Raw genomic sequence first — 21,108 nt, 5'->3', positions numbered from 1 at the left:
CCTAAGATAATTGCTTCACCACTTTACGCCATTTCAGCTTACAAAAGGTAGGAATGCTCTACTTTAAGGTAGTAGGGGGAAACCTGTATATTAAATGCTCCAGATTTCTAATATCCAGTCTTTTTAAGAATACACCTGAAACAGAATTTTCACGACAGCTGAGAAGAGTGATATGATACACAAGTCAAAGCAACAGATAGGGCTTCCCTGGTGGCGCAGTGGTTGAGAATCTGCCTGCCAATGCCGGGGACATGGGTTCGAGCCCTGGTCTGGGAAGATCCCACTAGGCCCGTGAGCCACAATTACTGAGCCTGCGCGTCTGGAGCCTGTGCTCTGCGATAATGAGAGGCCTGCGCTAATGAGAGGCCTGCGCACCGCGATGAAGAGTGGCCCCCACTTGCCGCAACTAGAGAAAGCCCTCGTGCAGAAACGAAGACCCAACACAGCCAAAAATAAATAAATAAATAAATAAATAAACCCAAAGTTAAAAAAAAAAAATTACCTAAAAAAAAAAAAAGCAACAGATGATCACAAATTCAATGCACTCAACTTTGAAATCAGATCTAGTGTAGGGATGGGTTATACTTCTTTTGCCCGTATTTTAGTCTAATACTAAAATTAAACCCAGAAGTCTTCCATAAATGCAAAGTGCTCCAGGCTGACCAATGCAGTAGGTAAGGAAAAAGAAGCCAGTTTCTGAAATTTTGGCCACATATAACCCAAACAATAGAAAATTACTCTTAGAAAAACACGTCCAGATTGGGGTGGAAGCAAGAGCACAAAAGCAGGGCTCAAGGACAGTGCTATAGGATATACCACATAACCCAAGACAGCACTACTCACATCATAGTCCATGTAAGACTGCCCTGAGGGCTGAACAGTGCAAAACCTGCCCAACTGTACGTGGCAGCCGTGTGCAACGCCAGAGTATCACGGGCTGCCTCTGCATGACAACAACAAAAAAACACAAGTAGCCATTTTTTCTTACTGTGATGTGATCAAATAGACCAGTCTCAAAACGCTACTCCTGTATATATTCTAAGTCTGTCAGGACATCCAGAGTCATAAACAGATTTATTTTATATATGGGATCAAAAGGTTTGTTGAGCTCTTTAAGTCAAAGTATCTTAGCCATGGATTTTACTTCCTTCAAAATAGGGTCAATCCCCAAACTTTGCAATGCCTACATTAGCACAGTACTACATCATAATATGCACTCGACACAAGATTAAATTTTTCAACTATAAAATTCTTTTTCTCAATCTATAGTTGCTATCATATCAATCCAATTCTGTGTCAGATGTGCTCTTAGGAGTTCATTTTCAACTCCTTCTGCCCCTACACATAAATCCAAACCTGACATTAAAAGAGAGAGAATCCAGACCAAAGTATCTCAAGTGTGGGAACATTGAAATAAATGTGGGGTGCTAACGCTGATCTGTTTATCCAAAATCTGCCTTAGCGTATCCAAAATCTGCCTTAGCTCTCCGCAATGGATATGACTGTCTGGGATTCCTCAACTCTGACCTAAGCCGAGGTCAGATCTCATAAAACTTTTCTCAAAAATCACAGTAAATTTTAGTGCCTATCTTCATCTAGCCTTGGTCAGTGGAAGAGAATCTAGAGTTATTTTGATAATTTAAGCCCAGGGAGCAAAGGTATGGAAAGAACAAGGATCCAGAAACGTGGCAAGCATTAGTACAGACCCATTTTCCATGCCCTCACAGTCAGCTGTGACCAACGGCTATCATCTTACCAAGCACACCTCTACCTTCTTTTCTAGTGTGCCCAACAGTACCATGACATGCTCTTCATAAGAGGCAGTTTAGCACAGTGATTAAGAACATGGATTTAGATTACCTGGATTCAAATGCTAGCTCTCCTATTTTTAAGCTCTGGACCTTAGGTAAGAGTAACATCTCAGCCTCAGTTTCCTCATCTGTAAAATGAGGTTAATAACAGTATGTACCTCATAGTTTTGTTGTGAGAATATTATGAGTTGATATATATAATGTGATTGCAACAATACACAGTAGTTATTCAATAATGTTAGCTATTATCTTTTCTACCTTTTAGCTCTACTTCAGGCCACAAGAAGAATTTTAAAAAATTACCTGGTCCACTTGCCTCATTTTTACAACTAAGCCAAGGCCAAGATGATAATGGCCTACCTAAGATCACAGTAATACTTACATAGACAGAGCCAAGACTACATACAGTCAATGTCTCAGTCTAGTTTTATCCACCACTCCACCACAGGTATGCTCACATCGGAGACCTGAGATTTTGAGACTTTTCCGATATCCACCCAACCTAAACCACTCAACTTTTCTGCATCTAAAACTGATTTTCATCATCCGTCATCAACTTACTAATGGAACTAGCAAGATTACTAAACGTCACTGTGCATTAATATACTAAATTCTTTACATATATTAGCTCATCAAATCAACAGGACATGGTACTTTACAAACGTGGACCCTGTATCTCAGAAAGGCTACATATCTTGCCTTAGAGTTCATAGCCGAAGTCTGTACCAATAATCTGAACTCAGATCTAACTAAAAAGTCCCTGCTTTTTCCATTATGCAATGGAAGACACTTTAATATGACCCTAATCTAAATTTGCAAAACATTTTGCAACCCCTGATGTCAAATTTCTTTGCTATTTCTACTATCTAAAAAACTGAAGGTAAATTTCATCCACTGCAAGCTGCAACGACTTTGAACATGGCTTGTTCAAGTCCCTCCAAATTCTGACTTGTTCTGGTTAAGTCCAATTTTAAATTCCACAAAATTAAGGGACTGTTTGGCCAAATATTTGATCAGAAACGAGATCCCCAGAGTGGCTAGCTATATTGAGTTTAATCAATGAATGAGTACAGGCACGGAATATATAGGCACAGCTTTGGATTCTCAGGTACGGAGTGCTGGGAACAGAGCACACCATCTGCCCTTAATATTATTACGTCACAGTACTGGAATCGATACACAACGAAAATCCTGTCTTTCAGGAATGTCTCCTGTTTCTCCTTTCCAACAATCCTAAGTCCCTAAACTTGTCCAGCAGGACCCTTGAAAGATGCCTATTGAGAAACGAACTCGGGAGCTACTTTCAGAGCCTGAAAAGATGTCGCCAGCCCTGGCTTCACCTCTCACTCGGCTCCCTCCCCGCCCCCGCGTCCTCTCCCCCGCCCCCGTCTCCGAGTTCTCGGCCGAGAAGCCGCGGGCTAGTCCAGGCATGCCAGGTCCCAACCCAACCGAACGCCCCTCCCGCAGTCCCACTTCAGGGCGGGGGGGGGGCTGGCCGGGCCGACAGAGGCCTTAGACTCAGGATCCGCGGGGAAAAGGCGGCAGGAGGTCCGCGCCACGGACCGCGGGGGGCCCTCCACAAAGGAACGTCTGCGCCCAACAACGAGAGGATGAGAAAAAGAGGCTGCGCAGGGGTTCTGCAGGGAGCCAGGCCTCGGCCGCCCACCTAACGCCCAGGCCGTAGGACGCTCTTCCCGGGTCCCCGTGCGCCGGGCCGCGTACATCCCGCCCCGCCCTCCAGGCTCTCGTCAGTACCGAGGCCGCAACTCCAGTCGCTCGGGGCCAAGCCCTCCGCGGCCCACGACGGCCCTCACCTGCCGTTTGAGGCGCCGGCAGGGGGAGGGATCGGGAGGATACCTCAGGCCTGGACACTCGGACCAACTGGCACCGGCAACCCCGCCCTCTCCGCCCACAGAGCGTGCGCCGAGGCTGGAGTCCCGCCCCGTCCCGGCCCGTCGCCAGCCAATCCCCACTCAAGAAGGCACGCTTGCGCATTAGCTACACGACGCCCCAATCATCCTACCTCAAACCCTCGGGATCCACCTTTTGCCATAACAAAAGGGCACTGTCATCCAATCAGGGTTGAGGTCGTTGTGGGCGGGTCCGGGAAGAGCAACAGCCAATGACAGTACAGAAGCTAAACTGAGCGTGCGAAAGGCAGTCCGAGCGAGGCAGCTCCTCAGTCTCAGCCGGTCCGTGAAAATGGGGTCAAGAAATCCAGTGTGGAAAATTCTGACAGCTGTCAGGAAGGAGGTTGGTAAAACTTAACACTGGGCGAGAGAGAAATCATTCAAGTTCAAGAAAAGGACGTGTGTGGACATAATAGAGAAAGTACCCTGGTTCTTCAGTTCTAAAAGCAGACTTTTCCATATTTTTAATTTCCCAAATCGGAAATCCCTTAAGTGTACGTCTAACGGACTGTTCCTCTCCGCATCTTCCCCAAACTATCATAAAATGCATAGTGCGCCGGACCATTTAATAATATTTTAGAATTGAGAAAATACCTTAATACTACTTTGGTACATAGCACTTTTGCTCACTTTATCCCATTTGATTCTCACAGCAGCCCACAGAAAGAAGCTTCAGAGTAGATAAATTTCCTGCTCAAGGTCATAGACGCAGTGTGAAATGCTGTGTTTCAGGCTTTGGGATGTAATGTAATCAGGCTGGGTACCATTCACAGGTACCTAGCACTTGACACAAAGCAGCATCCTGCTGGCTTTGAATATTTGTTATTGTTTTGGCTTTGGCACATTCTCCTGAGTTGTAGAGGTGAGTCATATCTCTACCTGTTTCTTGACTTTTTACTTCTAGCACAGTTTGCTGACATAGAGCCTTACTTTTTTTAAGGAATATATAAAAAAATTTTTCCGTTCAGTGTTTGACAACTATACATTTGACTAGAACTAAGATACACACTATGAGGAAAATTTACTAGAATGCAATGCAGGAGCTAAATACATGAGAAATAAGAAAGATTGAACATAACTCTAACAGGAGTGTCAAAAAGAGAGACTAGACAGAATGGGTGTGGTCAGTATTTAAAGAGTAATAACTAAGAATTTTTCAGGGTTGTGGAATATTTGAATTAGATTCAAGAAGCATTTATTCTTGAGCAGGATTAAAATAAGGAATTCTGTACCTGGACGCATCGTGGTGAAACTGCAGAACACCAAAGACTAAGAGAACTATTAAATGCAGATTTTTTTTCTTTTCCTAGAAGAACAGGTTTTTTGGGGGTTGTTTTTTCCTTTTAGTTTTATTTATTTATTATTTTTATTTTTGGCTGTGTTGGGTCTTCGTTTCTGTGCGAGGGCTTTCTCCAGTTGCGGCGAGCGGGGGCCACTCTTCATCGCGGTGCGCGGGCCTCTCACTGTCGCGGCCTCTCCTGTTGCGGAGCACAGGCTCCAGACGCGCAGGCTCAGTAGTTGTGGCTCACGGGCCTAGTTGCTCCGTGGCATGTGGGATCTTCCCAGACCAGGGCTCGAACCCGTGTCCCCTGCATTAGCAGGCAGATTCTCAACCACTGCGCCACCAGGGAAGCCCCCTTTTAGTTTTAAATAGGGTAAAATATACATAAAAGACTTACCATTTAAATAACCATTTTAAAGTGTGCAGTTCAGTAGTGTTAGGTATATTCTCATTGTTGTGCAGCCAATCCCCAGAACTCTTTTCATCTTGCAGAACTGAAATTTTATACCCATTAAACAACTCCCCATTCACCTCTACTGCCAGCCCCTGTCAACCACAACTTTTTCTGCTCTATCAATTTGACTATTTGAGGCACCTCATGTAAGTGGAATCATACAGTATTTGTCTTTTGTGACTAACTTAGCATAACATCCTCAAGGTTCATCCGTGTTGTAGCATGTGTTAGAATTTCTTCTTATTTAAGGCTGAATATTATTCCATTGTAAGTATATACCACATTTGGTTTATCTATTCATCCTTCAGTGGACACTTGAGTTGTGTTTAGCTATTATGAATGCAGCTATGAACGTGGTATGTGCAGATATCTCTGTGAGACTGCTTTCAGTTCTTTTGGGTATATATCCAGAATTGGAATTGCTAGATCATATGGTAATTCTATTTTAAAAGCAACTTTTAAAAATGTGATATTAACACAAGAATAGACAAAAAGAAAGTTAGAAAGGCAAGTACCTGTACCTGGAAGTTGGTATAAAATAAAGGTGTCTGGTAAGGAAGAAATGTTGGTAAGGTTGTGGGAAAAACTATTACTCATTATTCTTGGTAGTAAAATTGGCACAGAAACTTTGTTAATTGGCTATATAAAAGACAAATTATGGTGGTTTTAGTGAAATTGGCTATTCATATAAAAATATGAAATTAGATCCTGATCTCACACCAAAAATAAAATTAAATTCCAAATGAAGTAAATGTGAAATGTGAAAAACAAAACTCTGAACTTTTAGGAAAACACAGATGTCTTTATGACACCACCGTAGAGAAGGATTTGTTAAACCAGACAAAACAGTGCCATTCATTAGGAAAAGATTTTAAATTTTGATTGTTTTATACACAGATGAGAAGACATTTTAAATCAAGTTAAAAGCAAGCCACAGACTGAAATAATATAGTAAAGCTCTGAAAATATAAAGAATTCTGACAAAAATAAAAAAAAATATTCAAATAACATAAACAGGCAACTCACAAAAGAGGAAAACTGAGTGGTCAGAAAGATTTTTTTTTAATGTTTACCTTCACTAGTAATCAGGGGGATTGATATTAAAACAAGATAAAGGGGTCAGTTCATTAAGAAGATGCAAAATCCTAACAGTGCTACAAAGTGGCACTGAAGCAAAAACTGATAGAACTGAAATAAGAAGCTAGCCTACAACAATAGTCGGAAAGTTCATCACTCCCCTCTCTGTAATTTGTAAAACAAGTATATAGAAAATCTGTAAGGATAAAGAACCCAGGACCCAAGCTTGCCTTCACATTCGAATCACCTAGGAATCTCCTAATAACTCCAAAGAACAGCCTACATCCCAGACTTATTAAATTATGGTCTCTAGGGTGGGATACTGACATGAATATTTTTGGAATTTACAAAGGTGATTTCAACAGTGTGCAGGCAAATTTGGGAACTGTTGATATAGAAGACCAGAATAAAAACTTCTATCAACATATTTGACCTATTTGACATTTATAGAACATTCCACCCAATAACTAGAGAACTTGTCTTCTTTTCAAATGCACATGGAATATTCACCAAAATGGACCATATTCTATCATAAAACAACCTCAACAAATTTTAAATGATTGTAGTCATAACAAAATATTTTCTCTGCCCACAAAGGAATTAAACTAGAAATCAATAACAAAAAGATATTTGTAGAAAACCAAGTAGTTGGAAATTAAACTACATGCTCCTAAAGACACTATGGGTCGCAAGAGAAGTCACAAGAGAAATTAGAAAATATTTTCAATAAATATAAACATGTCAAAATTTGTGGGATGTAATGAAGCAGTGCTTAGAGAAATTTCTTTACCATTAAATGCTTATATGAGAAAACCACCTATGAAATAGTCTTGCAAAGAAAGTTTTTTTTTAATGCAGCCTGACCCAATCAAGTCCATAAACTAGAAATTTAACAGGAAATACAGAGGACAGAGAAATACGTTAAGTCTACCATCTGGATAAACTTAGCGAAATCTGACAATGGAACAAAACAACAGGACAAGAACAAATAACAAGAAACAAAGCCCTTTTCTTTAACAAATATATCGCACTGGAAGAAAAAAGAATGGAAGGAAGACTAGTAGATAAAAAGACACTTAAAATACATTTTAAAAAACAGACCCAAAAAACCTATGGTTTATTTTGAATGCACCCTTGGATGATAAAACTATTTTTAAAATGCAAGAAAATGATTACTATAAGTAGGATACGGTAATTCTAGAGCATTCAACTTTTTAAAATTTCAGAAACAAACATATATCTTGCTAGAGAATTTAAACTTAAAGGAAGTCTTTAGACAAGCTATCTGAAGAAAATAACACACAAAAAGGTAACCATAATATTAGAAGAAGCATATCATTCACAAAATGTTGCAAATTGGATAAAACAGTGTTGCTGATAGTTATGTCCTTCAATGAATAGAAAGAAATTCTTGAAATGGCAAAAAGGTGACAAAAAAGAACAGTACACCCAAGTGAATATAAAAAGGGAGTAGAAACCTTGGCAAACTAGCCATGAAGTGAACATTCATTAAATTATTTACTTACATGGTGTTTCATATTTGCATTATATTTCTCAACAAAAAATCGTTTAAAAATAGCCACAAAATTCCCTTCTGAATAAGGAAAAGATTCAAGTACAAATAGGAACCACTGAAATTGCATAGAAATATTTGATTATAAGATGGGCATTCATGTGATCTGGAAGGTGCATATATTATAAACCCTCTAAATAAAAGCACAAATTAAAATATTCTTCATAGAGAATGGGGAACTCCAAATGGAAAACTACTGTTACAAGACAAAGTATTATGTGAGGAAGAAATAATAAATAATAAAATAGAGAACCTCCAAGGTTGTTTTGATGTTCTAGTCTGACATACTCTCATCAAGCACATAAAAACTTTGAACTTGTTTTCAGTAATTAGAGGGATCTAAACATACTGTGGATATTGTAAAGTGAAATATGCTAAATGGAGGCACTTTGATAACTTTCAAGTGTAACCAGGTGTGTTCCCGCCTACTTTACACTCATTAATTTGCAAAATGTGTTTCATCTCATTCCTAAAAAAGAACTCACATTTTCCTTTTTACTTATTTTTTTTTTCCCTTGAAAGGTTATTGAATTCATTGGAGAATGAGTGTTGTCCTGAATTTGGTGAGTAAAGAATATTTTCTGCTTGTGGAAACTTGATTTCAAGACTAGACTTAATAGTATGCTCTACTGCTATTTGGAAATTAAGTTGTTTTTGTTTACTTTTCTCAAGATTATAATTCCCTGATAATAACCAATAGTTGGCTAATTTGAACAGAATCATTTTCATTCATCTGTTCAATAGAGAAAATGTAGGAAGTTACCAGTGTAGTTTTAGTGTTTCTCAGATGAAAATTCAGAAGGATTTCAGGGTCTCCATGGAATCAAGCTTTGAACTTGTTGACAAAAATGAAAATAGTAAGGAATGATTCTGTGCAGTCTTGATGCTTATTTTTCTCTAGACGAAGTATTGTCTAATCAGTGTTTCCCAAAGATTGATGCTTATAGCTCTGGTTGAACATGACGAATAGTTACATATTTTATCAATAATAGAAAAATATGAATAATACAACTAACCCTCAGTTTGCAGATGTTGTTGTTTAGAACAAAGCTAAGTTCAAAAGTGATGTTAATTAAATTGTTAATTTAATATGGCAAAAATTACAACGTTGGTATGCAAATGTCTGGTTTGGAAAACCCTGGTCTGTCAACAGTGCAGTAAACATTGGTTTGAAGAAGAGGAAACCTGGGTTCCAGTTCTGACTCAACCTGTATGTGTTCATTCAATTCTTCATATATTTACTAGTTTAAAAGTTTACTTTAGTGTTCCTTAGAGCTAGATGCCATAGCATATTCAGATATTTGAAATTGACAGTAAGGTTATGGGGGATGAATCACTTTACCATAGACCCCTGTTTCCTCAAATGAGGGATTGGGATAAAGTTAATTCTGCTTCTCTAATATTGTATAAAATAACTGAGGAATTTATCAAGTAACACTACCAGTGAGTTACAGCAGTTGGTTCCCCATATTTAAGAGTCAACCTTTGATGCTTTGGTTGTGTCTGACAGTCCAGCCCTTAGCACCGTACCTGCCATAAGATCTGAGAGCTTTCCTGAGTTAAGTTATCTTTGAGCCGCTCCATTTTAGCTTTTATGATTTGGGGTTTCTGTGATTCTGTACACATGAATCTACCACTATCAATCATTTCAGCTGAGAACCTGTTCCACTAAATTTTTATAAAATAATCTGCTTTAAAATCAAGACTAATCGTTGGGCTCTTGGAGCATAAAGGGGATTCTGGTTTTCTTTTGGTTTTTTTTTTTTGGATTCTGTTTTAATAAGACAAAGTGATTCTTTGAAGGGCCTAGGAGTCAGGGTTGCAAGAAAATAACATTTCACAAAAAGAATGCACATGAGTTGCTAGCAAGTCTCTAAAATGCTCGGCTGCGGATGGATTTTCTTACTTTCGATGCACAAACGTAATCCTCATAGTTTTCTGTTTCCCTGGTAACTGTTTACACTAAATAATCAACTTGGGAGAGTTCCTCTGTCAGGCTGTGTCAGGATCTGGGATTTTACACAACTCGCAAGCTTACAAGTTAGCCTGCTATGAGTTCGTGAATGCTGGGAGAGGACATTGGATGCCTGCGTCAGAGGCCAAGGCCTCTGTTCCTCACAGCTCACAGCAGCGTGAGCTTCATGCTGGTTTGCTTCTGTTTCCCATTTCTCCCAAGTCCCCCATAGATGCCTGCACACGCAGAGGGTTATTGTACAGGGAGGGACGCTGAGCTCAGGGAAGCTATTGCTTTTACGGCAAGTGGAAGCATGCTCGCTCTTCAACCAGGGGAAGGCATTACTTCATCCCTTAGAGTTGCTGTCTGCAAACACACCCTCAGAAACGGCCTGAATAAAGGCCGGGCAGGTCCTTGTGCTCTTGGCAAACCAGCAAGAACATGCAGTGACGCTCAGGGCCCCTGGCCAACTGCCCCTCCCCCAAACCTCTAACCTCTTTAGTTTGTGACAAATTCCTATTTTCCTTCCTCCTTCTTTATACAATTATCTCAAGGGAAATAGGACAAAGTGTCTCATAAAGTGTTGGTGGGATGCCTGTCAGTCAAAAAGGATGAAAACTATACTAGGTGGCATTGAAGAAACATTAGTATTGATAGAAGTCAATGGCATAATCATAGTAAATAAATTTTTAAATAAATCAAGTCATATTTTGTAACATTCCCCCTACACTTTTTTCACCATTTCAGCAGACTTTGCAACAATCAGAAGGAAGGACAAACCTGTCTGTAGTTTCTTTGAAAACAAACGGTTAAAATTAATAATTGCCAGGATAATTAGTAACACTCATCACAGCAAAAGCAGATCAAGGCTTCCCCAACTTGAAGCAGAGATCCGGCCAGGCTCCCTTTCTTCTTCTTTGCTAATGAGGGCAGAAAACGAGAGAGAACACCTTGCTGCTAAGGAGTGGGGGCTTTGCCCATCCTGCTCAGATATGGCCTCTGTGTCTGGTCTAAACGCTGATGACAACTAAGTTAAACAGTTCAAGTCCCCTTAAAGCTGTAGAAGAAATAACTCCTCAAGTTATGGAAAGAGCCCAGGACTCCTTGCTACTCATCCTTGATGGTAGAATTGTGAGTTCTGGAGTTTGAAGTAGGTTTCCTTTATGCACAACATGAAGCAAGTTATAAGTAAATAGGATGTAATTTTCATTTGGGGAGAAAATTGATATGCCCTTCAGAGGCATCCTGGAGTCCATCCTTCTCACAGAAGTTTCTTCAGAGGTGATCTCTATAGATCTTTATGTTTCAGGGCATTAATTTCACTTAGAGCATTGTTTCTCCCACTTAAAAAAGTTTTATGTCAAAATACGTTTTAGTATATTTTCTAATAAGCATCATTGGCCACAACCCAACTCAGCATTTTAACATTTTCTGGTACGTATCTCTGTGGTTTAGTTTTGGATTTGATGTCAAAGGTGTATAGTCTACTCTTAATGTCACCTCAGAAAAGTATCATCAGCTTAAAAAAGCCACTGGTTTTGCCATGCTGCAAGTGACCACCTGCAGACATGGGAATTAGAGTGCTTGGTGGTCTGTGAGTACTAAGAATATCGGAATAGAAACCCTCCTATACCCAATTCCTTAAATCCCTTGAAGAAGAACCAGCTGATCTTCATGAATGCAGCCCAATTGCCAGTACAGTGTCTACATATGTGTCTGTAAATACTGGTTGAATGAGTGAATGAATTTTCTGCTTTGGGTCCTTCCTTTTTCTGTCTCATGAAAAGCAGACATGTCTGTGCTGCGTTAGAGGATGACACAGTATTTCCACAGTGTCTTTTCACTTCAGAGCTCACATGACTTTCTATTAAATTATCTCACTGCCCCTTAACACATCCCAGTGAGAGGGCAGCAAAGCCAAAGAAGTCATTTTCCTTATGGTCCAAGTGGTGGTTCTTCACACTTACAGAACATGAGGCACACATGAACCATCACCTAGAGTGACACCTGATGTCACCTCATCATAACTTACATCTCTGGCAGCTGTCAGGAGATACTCAGAATACACTAAAAGACACCATGAACAACATTTAAGGGCCAGAAAGAGGGAACGGCTAGTGACTTGATGGCATATATTCTCTGAGATGGTACGCTAGTGACCTCTAGTGGCAAAATTGATTCAAGATCAGTTTCTATTGATAATTTACCACAAAAGATTTTTCTTATATCAATCCTGTGTTTTCCATTCATGTAGTAACATTTTCTACTTGTAGAATGACCTTAGTCATGCACAATGACTTACTTGTAGCTGTTCATATCCAAACATTATTTTCTCATTTCATAGAATCAACTTTTGAGCTGAAAGAGCTCTCGAAAGGATTTGTTGGTTTTATTTCATTATGTGTGGAAAATGAGACCCAGAGAAATAAAACGACTTGCCTGAAGTATCACTTCAGGGGTGGAACTAAAAGTCTAATAAGTCTAAGGCTCTTTTCAAACTTCAGATGACTGCAGCCCAGCTGACATCTCACTGCAACGGCATCAGGGATTCCCAAGGGAAAACTGCCCAGCTAAACCCCCTGAATCTCTGAGCCACAGGACAGTGAGCAAACAAAATGATTGTTGCCTTACAACGCTAAGTTTTGGGGTATGTTATACAGCAAGAATAATCAAAACAAAGAATTTATTTAGGAAATTTCTCTGATTCTATACATAATAATGAAAAATACAAAATAATATGCACCTCTCAGGTACTAGTTAATCTTCTATTAATAGTCAAAAACATCAGCTATAATAAATCAAAGAGCTCTCAGCCCAAGTGAATACATATTCTAACTGATAGAAATATAAGTTCTCCTTCTTCCACTAAACTATACATTTTAAAGATATTTACATTTTGAAACTATGGACCCAGAAGAGGATATATGTGTTCTGCACCTATAAAAATCAATGAGTCAGTCTCAGTCAAAAAGTATCATTGGAACTCCTAATGTGTTGCTCACTTAAGAGAATACAGAAATCTCTCAAAGAATTTATAATCTAGTTGGTAAGACATATCGAACCCACATTAGCTAGAACAACTGTAAAGCAGGGTGGTGCTAAGTATGACAGAACTTTGCAGAGAAGAGAGAGAGTGGGGCTGGATTAGGAACACATCTGGGGGTAGGGACATGATGGAGGGACCTTCTGACTAGTAGACTTGATATTTTCCCAACTGCAATTATTATGAGAGTTGGCAGTGCTTCTCCCTTAATTTCTTTCTGTATCTCTAATACCTGGCCCATAATGGGGATGCAATATAAGCATAGTGAATGAATGGCTGAATGATACATGTTTGGAAGTAGTAGGAAGTAAGTTGGAAAAAATTAATAAATGAAAGAGTGAATGAATGAATCAGCTGAGGAGGACATGGAAAGCCAAGCAGGAATTTGATCCAATGGATTCCCAAGGTGGTGAGTGACATGTTTTCTAGAAAGATATATGGAGAGCTAAGTATCCAGAGTGAATCGGTAGGAAGAAACTACAGGAGGAGGAGTATATAATAACAACAGTAATAGCTAACATTACTGAGTTCTAACTATCTGTAAGGTGCTGTACTGAGCACTGAACATAAAATAATTCATTCAGTCCTTACCATAATCCTATAAGGTAGGTACTATGATTATCTTTACTTTGCACATGAGAAAACTGATATTCCTAGAGGCTAGGTTATACGACTCTATGACTGTTATAAAATTCAGTCGTGAGTGGTAGAGGCAGTGAAAAAGGAGACGAAGGGATATTACCATAAACATTTTAAAGAAAGTAGAAGCAGGATGTGTTAACAGATTAATCAACTATGGAAGATAAAAGTGAAGGAAGGGTCCAAGATGACCATGATTTTTAGTCTCGAGTTCTAGGAAAATGATAGTACCATGTTGCAACTCTGCCACCTGGGTGGGTTACCCTATCAGACTCCAGCCCTTTTTCACCCAGGGTTCTGAGAGAGAACTAAGCCCACCTAAGGTATTCATTGCATGAAATAAAATCAGTTCTCCCCTTGCATCTAGAAAGGTACTTCTTATGTGTCATCCCTGGGAGAACTGAGAAAGTAGTCACTCAGATCCTTTCCCACGTTCCAAGGTTCTTTTGAGGAATCCTGGTTGAGAAAGGCTATCATTGTTTAGCAGAAGACTTACTTTTGAAAACTGTATTATTTAGCCTATTCACCCTTGTCCTTCCCTCAAAAAACAACCTCAAACTGTATAACTTTGACTAAGGAAGTACTGGTTCCAAAGTTCTAACTTTGAGCAAATTCCTAGCTCTGAGCTGCAGCCCATTTGATGGCCAAATCCACTGAATTTAATTCTTCTTGAACTCAGTAGCTTGAACTGTTAGTTGTTTTGCCTTGGTTTTTCTGTATGTTTTCCTTACAAAGAATTTTCTTGGAAAGATTTTCCCCTTCCATCAGTAACTTTGCCTTCTTAAAATGGTGACTTCAGGACCTAGACTTTGTAGGTTGGTGACACTATACCTCTGTGTAGAGAGCCCAGAATCTCCCAGACTCTATAGGTCTTTCCTGAAGCACTAAGTGCTTCTCTCACCACTTGGGTTTGATGTGGTTTCCCTGCCTTGTAATCCACTGAGGTTGGGAAGGGCTTACCTCATGGTGACATTTCACTGGAAGAGTCCTATGTGTTGACCAGAACACCTGTAAACCCCTTTAGGTCAGTCACCAAGCTGATGGAAAAAGGTTTCTAAAGCCTCCTAACCATAAGTCCTTCACCTTTTATATCTTTAAATACATAAAGCTTATGGAATTTTTGGGAAGGGATTATTAGGACTGAGGTGGTGACAGAAAAAGAAAATGAATTGCTATTTCAGGTGGAACAATAAAGAACTGTGGTGGATTTTAGCTAACTACAACCCAAAGTTCATATTTTGAGCTTAGTTTTTGCATATTAGCAGTGACAATTTTACAAACTTCAAAAATCATTTGTTTAGTCAAGGGTATTAGTTGTAGAGAATTTTCCCTTGTACATCACAAGTATTTTTACTATATTTATAATATATGTAACATTTATTCCCCACTTACCAGGTGCCCCACAGTTTTACAAGAACTATTTTATTTAATTCTTACAAAATGTTTAGAAGGTAGGTACTTGGTATCCCCATGCTATGGAAGAGGAAACTAAAGCTTAGAGAGGTTAAATAACTTGTCCAGTGTTACCACAGTTTGCTGAGCCAGGACTTGATTTCAGGGACTTCAGCTGCAGAGCTTGGAAACTTAATTATTACTCACTGTTGCCTAAGGAAAAGGCATCCTCCATAAATGAATAATAAGGGAAATAACTAGCCTGTGAAGCAATATTTACGTGTGAATAGTTAATAGACTTAGCAGCATTAATTGTAATGTGCAAATTACATGTGCTTCAACCTAAATTTATCCGAGCTAAAGACTTCCTCTCCATGTACTAAAATTATAAAACTAAAACTTTTCCCCAAAATCATTCAATTCAGACTAGTGAAGTATTGTTTCATCTCCTGGACCAGAGGAGCAAAAAGTGCAAAGGTCAGGCCATGAGATTAGGAAGAAGGAAATAGGAAGAGGACCTTGGACAGCATAGATGTGAGGACAGCATAGATGGGAAGGAGGGAAGGTGGAAAAGAGGGAGGTAGAACAAGGCAGGGAAGGGAGAAACAAGACCAGAGATGTCAGTTGAGAGGGAGAAAAGTCAAGGTAAATACAAAGAACAGAGTGGATTTTAAAATTTGTGGAGGGAATAAGGAAGATGTGAGAAAAAAGAGAAGGCATGAGGTACAACAAATTAAAGATGCTACGATGAATCGACCTCTATTAGAATGTTGAAAATGAGACCGAATGTGATGGTGTTTTCCTTAAAACAAACGTAGGAGGAAGAGTTACAATAAGTAGTCTAGTGAAATGACAAAGACAGCTCTGCTCTGTATCTTGACCATTTTGTCAACATGGCCCATCTGGTATGTGGAAGTTAAGATCATAACCCTAACATGAATCCTGAATTTGAGGTCCATGTGGAAATACCAGTGTTTGGCTTATAAACATCCCATCTTCTGAGAGGAATTAAGGTTAACAACTTTGGGGAGCCCAGACACATGGTAATAGGAACACGTGCTGTCTACACCCACCGTCCACGTGGTGGCCATTCATTGCAGGGGAAGCACCGCTTGAGGCTCAAACCAGACACACTGAAGTGACAGCCTGAACTGAGAGCCTGGTACATAGTAGTTTCTCATTAAATATTTGTTGAGTGGATGTATGGACAAAAGAATGTGCAGCTTTTCCTTGTTGGTCATTCTTCCCTGTCTCTCTTATGGAGACTAATTTATAAGAGAAGAAGAAATCAAGTGAGTGTAAGTGAGAATTTTAATAACTCAAGGCAGTAGGAAGAGAATCCATATACGCTTGATTAAAATACTACATATAAAAGATTTCAAGAGAGTAGGTAGCTCTTCCTCTTCTCCTTCTTTAAGGGCACGCTCAGGATTTTTAACCTACTCAATGAATTAGGAAACCATGAGTCTATTCTGATTTACATACATGCATACATAATAGTCTGATGTGAAATGGAATATTTACATAGTTTCAAAATATCTCCCACCCCCCAAATACTTGCTTATTATTAAAAGAAAAAGGAGTAAGTCACCACCATAACCAAGGGGGCAAAGTGAACCTCACTAGTAAAGGGATAAATAGAAATTATGTACCACCTGATAGGGTGCAATGAGAAGAACACAGCATCACTTCCGATATTCTTGCCAAGTGTATCAATATTGAGGACCCTTTTATAAACTAACTGCTCTATAATCTTTAAAAGTATCAAGGTTACAAAAGTAAAGATTGAGAAATTGTTCCAGATTGAAAGAGGCTAAATCGACATGACAACTAAATGCAATGTATGATTCTAGCTGGATGCTTTTGCTGTCACAGATATTATCAAGACAACTGGTGAGACTTAAATGCACTTTGAAGATGAGGTGACAGTAATGTATGAATGTCAGTTTCCTGACTTTGTTGGTTGTATCATGATTATGAAGGAGATAGTCCTTGTTTGTAGGAAATGCGCACTAAAGTGTCCAGGGGTGATGGGGCATTGAGTTGGCAACTTACTCTCAAATAATTCAGGAAAAAAGATCCTTCTTCACGTGCTTGCAAGTTTTTGGCACTTGAGATTGTTTCAAAATAAAAATAAAACTTAAACAAATAAGATACGACTATGCTGAAGGGTGGCATTTACAATTTAATGTCTTATCTCCCCTGCTCCCCACCCTCTGTGCCTGGTGTGTCCTATAGCCAAATCTACCACTTTCTACATTTTATTTTTCTAATACAACTTTTTGCATGCATCACTAAAAATGCAAAAGGCAGTAGTGATGTTTTGATAGATGTCCTTAATCCTAGCACTGGTATTTTCACATGCTTCTCAAAATCAGCACTCATGTTAGGATTAATATCTTTCTTCTATATATCAGAAAAACCTCTGTTAATCTTATCTTTAAGAAAAAAATTATTGTATAAATAGAACATGAAAATGTGATAACATAATCCCTACACATTAGTAAATACATTTTCCCAAGTTCTCGTCCCATCCTAGTCCATATACATAAATTACTTTTACATGGTTGTAATCACAGCATAGGTACAATTTTATACTCTACCTTTCTTGTCTGAGCGTACTCCAATATTGTTAGAGATCCTCTGGGGATCTTCTTGCCCTCTGAATCTATGATTACATTTCTGAAACAGTGACCTCATAACATAACTAAGGGACCATATTTCATTGTTCAATGCCTGCAAACTGGGCACCTTATTGCTTCCACCTTGTCAGTATAATGCAGTTATGCAATCTGGTAATTGCTGTCCTGATGCACTGTCATTTGATGAAGGCTTTGAAGTCACTCAGACCTGGGCTGCTATCCCAGCTCTGCTTCATACAAGTTCCTAAACCTTTCTGAGCCCCAGTCTTCAATCTCAAAAACAGGGATAATAATGTCTGTCACATGCTATTTGTGAGGATTAAATGAGATAATGAATGTGAAGTTCTGAGCACAGCATCTGGGACGTATTAAGTTATCAATAAATGTTATTAAAATTCATCTAAGAGATACATGACTAGTTAACAGAATGTGGGCTTACTCCAAATACTTAATTTTGTGACTCTCTTAGTTTTATTTGTGATGAATGTGGGTTATTTTTTAGATGGTATCAAATATCCAAAGAGTTCACCAGGATTTCTAAAGAAACCAACTGATTTTCCTAATTGTCTCCAGAATTGAGAACCTATAGGAAAATTAGAGTGACAGCTGACTAATCATCTTTCTCCAATGTCTGCTTTAGATTATCTGTCTCCCACACCCCAAAACAAAAGGTTGAAAAAAAAGAACCCCTTAAAAATGTAATCATTGGAACATGACAGAAATATTAAACATACAGTTTGCTTTTTAAAAATGACCAGTTAGCTGTGAATTTGCCTAATTCCTTTTACAGTCAAATGATTACATACTATGGAAAACGGATAATGTCCCAACTTACAAAATGGACCAATAAAGGAGTTACTGTTTGTGTTAGCAGGAAATATTCTACAAGTACTATTCTTTGAGAAATTCCTTGAAACATAGGCTCTCCCTGAGCAATTGTGTGTTTGATGATCACTGAGTATTTCACAGAGAGGCACTGGCTGAAAATTTTAGTGTTTAGGGGCCAACCATCATTGCCAACTGTGACTTGCTCAAATTATATATCAACTATGTTTTTTGGGGTTTTTTTTTAACATCTTTATTGGAGTATAACTGCTTTACAATGGTGTGTTAGTTTCTGCTTTATGACAAAGTGAATCAGCTATACATATACGTATATCCCCATATCTCCTCCCTCTTGCATCTCCCTCCCACCCTCCCTATCCCACCCCTCTAGGTGGTCACAAAGCACCCAGCTGATCTCCCTGTGCTATGCGGCTGCTTTCCACTAGCTATCTGTTTTACATTTGGTAGTGTATATATGTCCATGCCACTCTCTCACTTCGTCCCAGCTTACCCTTCCCCCTCCCCATGTCCTCAAGTCCATTCTCAACTAGGATGTATTTACAGAAATTCTGTTTTTACACTATTTTAAAGCAGAAGGGACAGGAATCCACTGTACATTGAGGAACACTGTCATAGCACAAAGAAGCTCAAGCCATTTAAAATTCTAAAATTAAAAAGGATAAGAAAGTGTTGAAAAAAAATCTTCTAAATACTTTTATAAACAAAGCTTTCTAAATAGTTATCATGACCTTAGAAAAACCCACTAACCTTTCCACCAAGAATGCAAATGAAAGCAAAATATTCACATAGATGAAAGAATAATAGTTGTCTTTTGTCTGCTTGGAATAGGTAGTGAAGATTCTCAGGAGGGATAAGAAAGGACGAATGTATTTTAAAATGCAAGCTTTTTTCCACTTCTACTAGTGTCATGCTACCAGCGAGGAGAGAACCAAGCATGTGCACAGCCAAGTAGTCTGAGCCAAAGTCATTAAGCTGACAATGAAACGTGTGTGTGGAGAAACAAGGGAGCAATGATTAAATGGGGAAGAAAGCCAGTAAGGGCTGAAAAGAGGTGACTGTTGGCTGTGTGCATCCCAGGGAGGCTGGTGGAGGGAAGACCCAGGTCGCTCTAACATAAAGTTGGCAAGGAACAAACACATGAAAAGATGCTCAACATCACTAATCATTAGAGAAATGCAAATCAAAACTACAATGAGGTATCACCTCACACCAGTCAGAATGGCCATCATCAAAAAATCTACAAACAATAAATGCGGGAGAGAGTGTGGAGGAAAGGGAACCCTCTTGCACTGTTGGTGGGAATGTAAATTGATACAGCCACTATGGAGAACAATATAGAGGTTCCTTAAAAAACTAAAAAGAGAACTACCATACGACCAAGCAATCCCAGTGCTGGGCATATACCCTGAGAAAACCATAATTCAAAAAGAGTCATGTACCACAATGTTCATTGCAGCTCTATTTACAATAGCCAGGACATGCAAGCAACCTAAGTGTCCATCGACAGATGAATGGATAAAGAAGATGTGGCACATACATACAATGGAATATTACTCAGCCATAAAAAGGAATGAATTGAGTTATTTGTAATGAGGTGGATGGACCTAGAGTCTGTCATACAGAGTGAAGTAAGTCAGAAAGAGAAAAACAAATACTGTATGCTAACACATATATATGGAATCTAAAAAAAATGGTATTGATGAACCTAGTGGCAGGGCAGGAATAAAGATGCAGATGTAGAGAACGGACTTGAGGACACAGTGGGGGAAGAGGAAGTTGGGACGAAGTGAGAGAGTAGTACTGACATATATACACTACCAAATGTAAAATAGATAGCTAGTGGGAAGATACTGCATAGCACAGGGAGATCAGCTCGGTGCTTTGTGATGACCTAGAGGGGTGGGAGGAGGCTCAAGAGTGAGGGGATATGGGGATATATGTGTACATACAGCTGATTCACTTGGTTGTGCAGCAGAAACTAACACAACGTTGTAAAGCAGTTTTACTCCAATGAAGATGTAAAAAAAAGCTGGCAAGCTATTCTCCTGGACCATTCATGGGGGCTGCCACTGAGTCCCTTCCATTTCCAATGTCAAATTCAAGGATTGAAAATGAAGGTTAAAGCCTATCCGTGAAAGCAAAACATGTCTTTCTGAAACAGCTTTTACAACAACTCTGATTCTGTGATTGGAGTACATATTGTTTCCTGTAGGGTCACTGAGAGCTTTTTTTTTTTTTTTAATTTTTATTTATTTATTTATTTATTTCTGGCTGTGTTGGGTCTTCATTTCTGTGCGAGGGCTTTCTCTAGTTGTGGCAAGCGGGGTCCACTTTTCATCACGGTGCGCGGGCCTCTCACTGTCGCGGCCTCTCTTGTTGCGGAGCACAGGCTCCAGACGCGCAGGCTCAGTAATTGTGGCTCACGGGCCCAGCCGCTCTGCGGCATGTGGGATCTTCCCAGACCAGGGCTCGAACCCGCGTCCCC

The 21,108-nt window shown here is 39.3% G+C and overlaps 2 protein-coding genes across 8 annotated transcripts in view; one reads left to right on the top strand and one right to left on the bottom strand.

Annotated features, from left to right (window-relative positions):
* The window catches only part of SCOC (short coiled-coil protein), a 55,430-nt gene that overhangs the window by 15,859 nt on the left and 18,463 nt on the right, over nucleotides 1-21,108 (bottom strand). For 3 of the 6 annotated variants that reach the window (XR_014264087.1, XM_082463477.1, XM_082463478.1), the window contains exon 1: nucleotides 3,626-3,821. The exons of 2 other annotated variants lie outside the window; for them this stretch is intronic. Coding sequence is in view for 3 of the 4 variants with exons in the window: in XM_082463477.1 (XP_082319603.1) it covers nucleotides 3,626-3,806 (181 nt within the window). In the remaining variant the exon portion in view is untranslated. One more of the 6 variants, XM_082463480.1, reaches the window with a different exon arrangement.
* Nucleotides 3,880-21,108, top strand: part of MAML3 (mastermind like transcriptional coactivator 3) — a 615,614-nt gene continuing 598,385 nt past the window's right edge. Inside the window, exons 1-2 of one of the 2 annotated variants that reach the window (XM_082463303.1) lie at nucleotides 3,880-4,064; nucleotides 8,630-8,670. In XM_082463303.1, the coding sequence (XP_082319429.1) occupies nucleotides 8,650-8,670 (21 nt within the window). In that variant the 5' untranslated portion in view covers nucleotides 3,880-4,064; nucleotides 8,630-8,649. Of the gene's footprint in view, nucleotides 8,671-21,108 lie in introns of both variants that reach the window. The other variant, XM_082463302.1, reaches the window with a different exon arrangement.

This window comes from Balaenoptera physalus (assembly GCF_965194825.1).
Source record: "Balaenoptera physalus genome assembly, chromosome: 5".
In the NCBI taxonomy this organism is placed as follows: Eukaryota; Metazoa; Chordata; class Mammalia; order Artiodactyla; family Balaenopteridae; genus Balaenoptera; species Balaenoptera physalus.
This window is presented reverse-complemented; position numbering and strand designations above follow the sequence as displayed.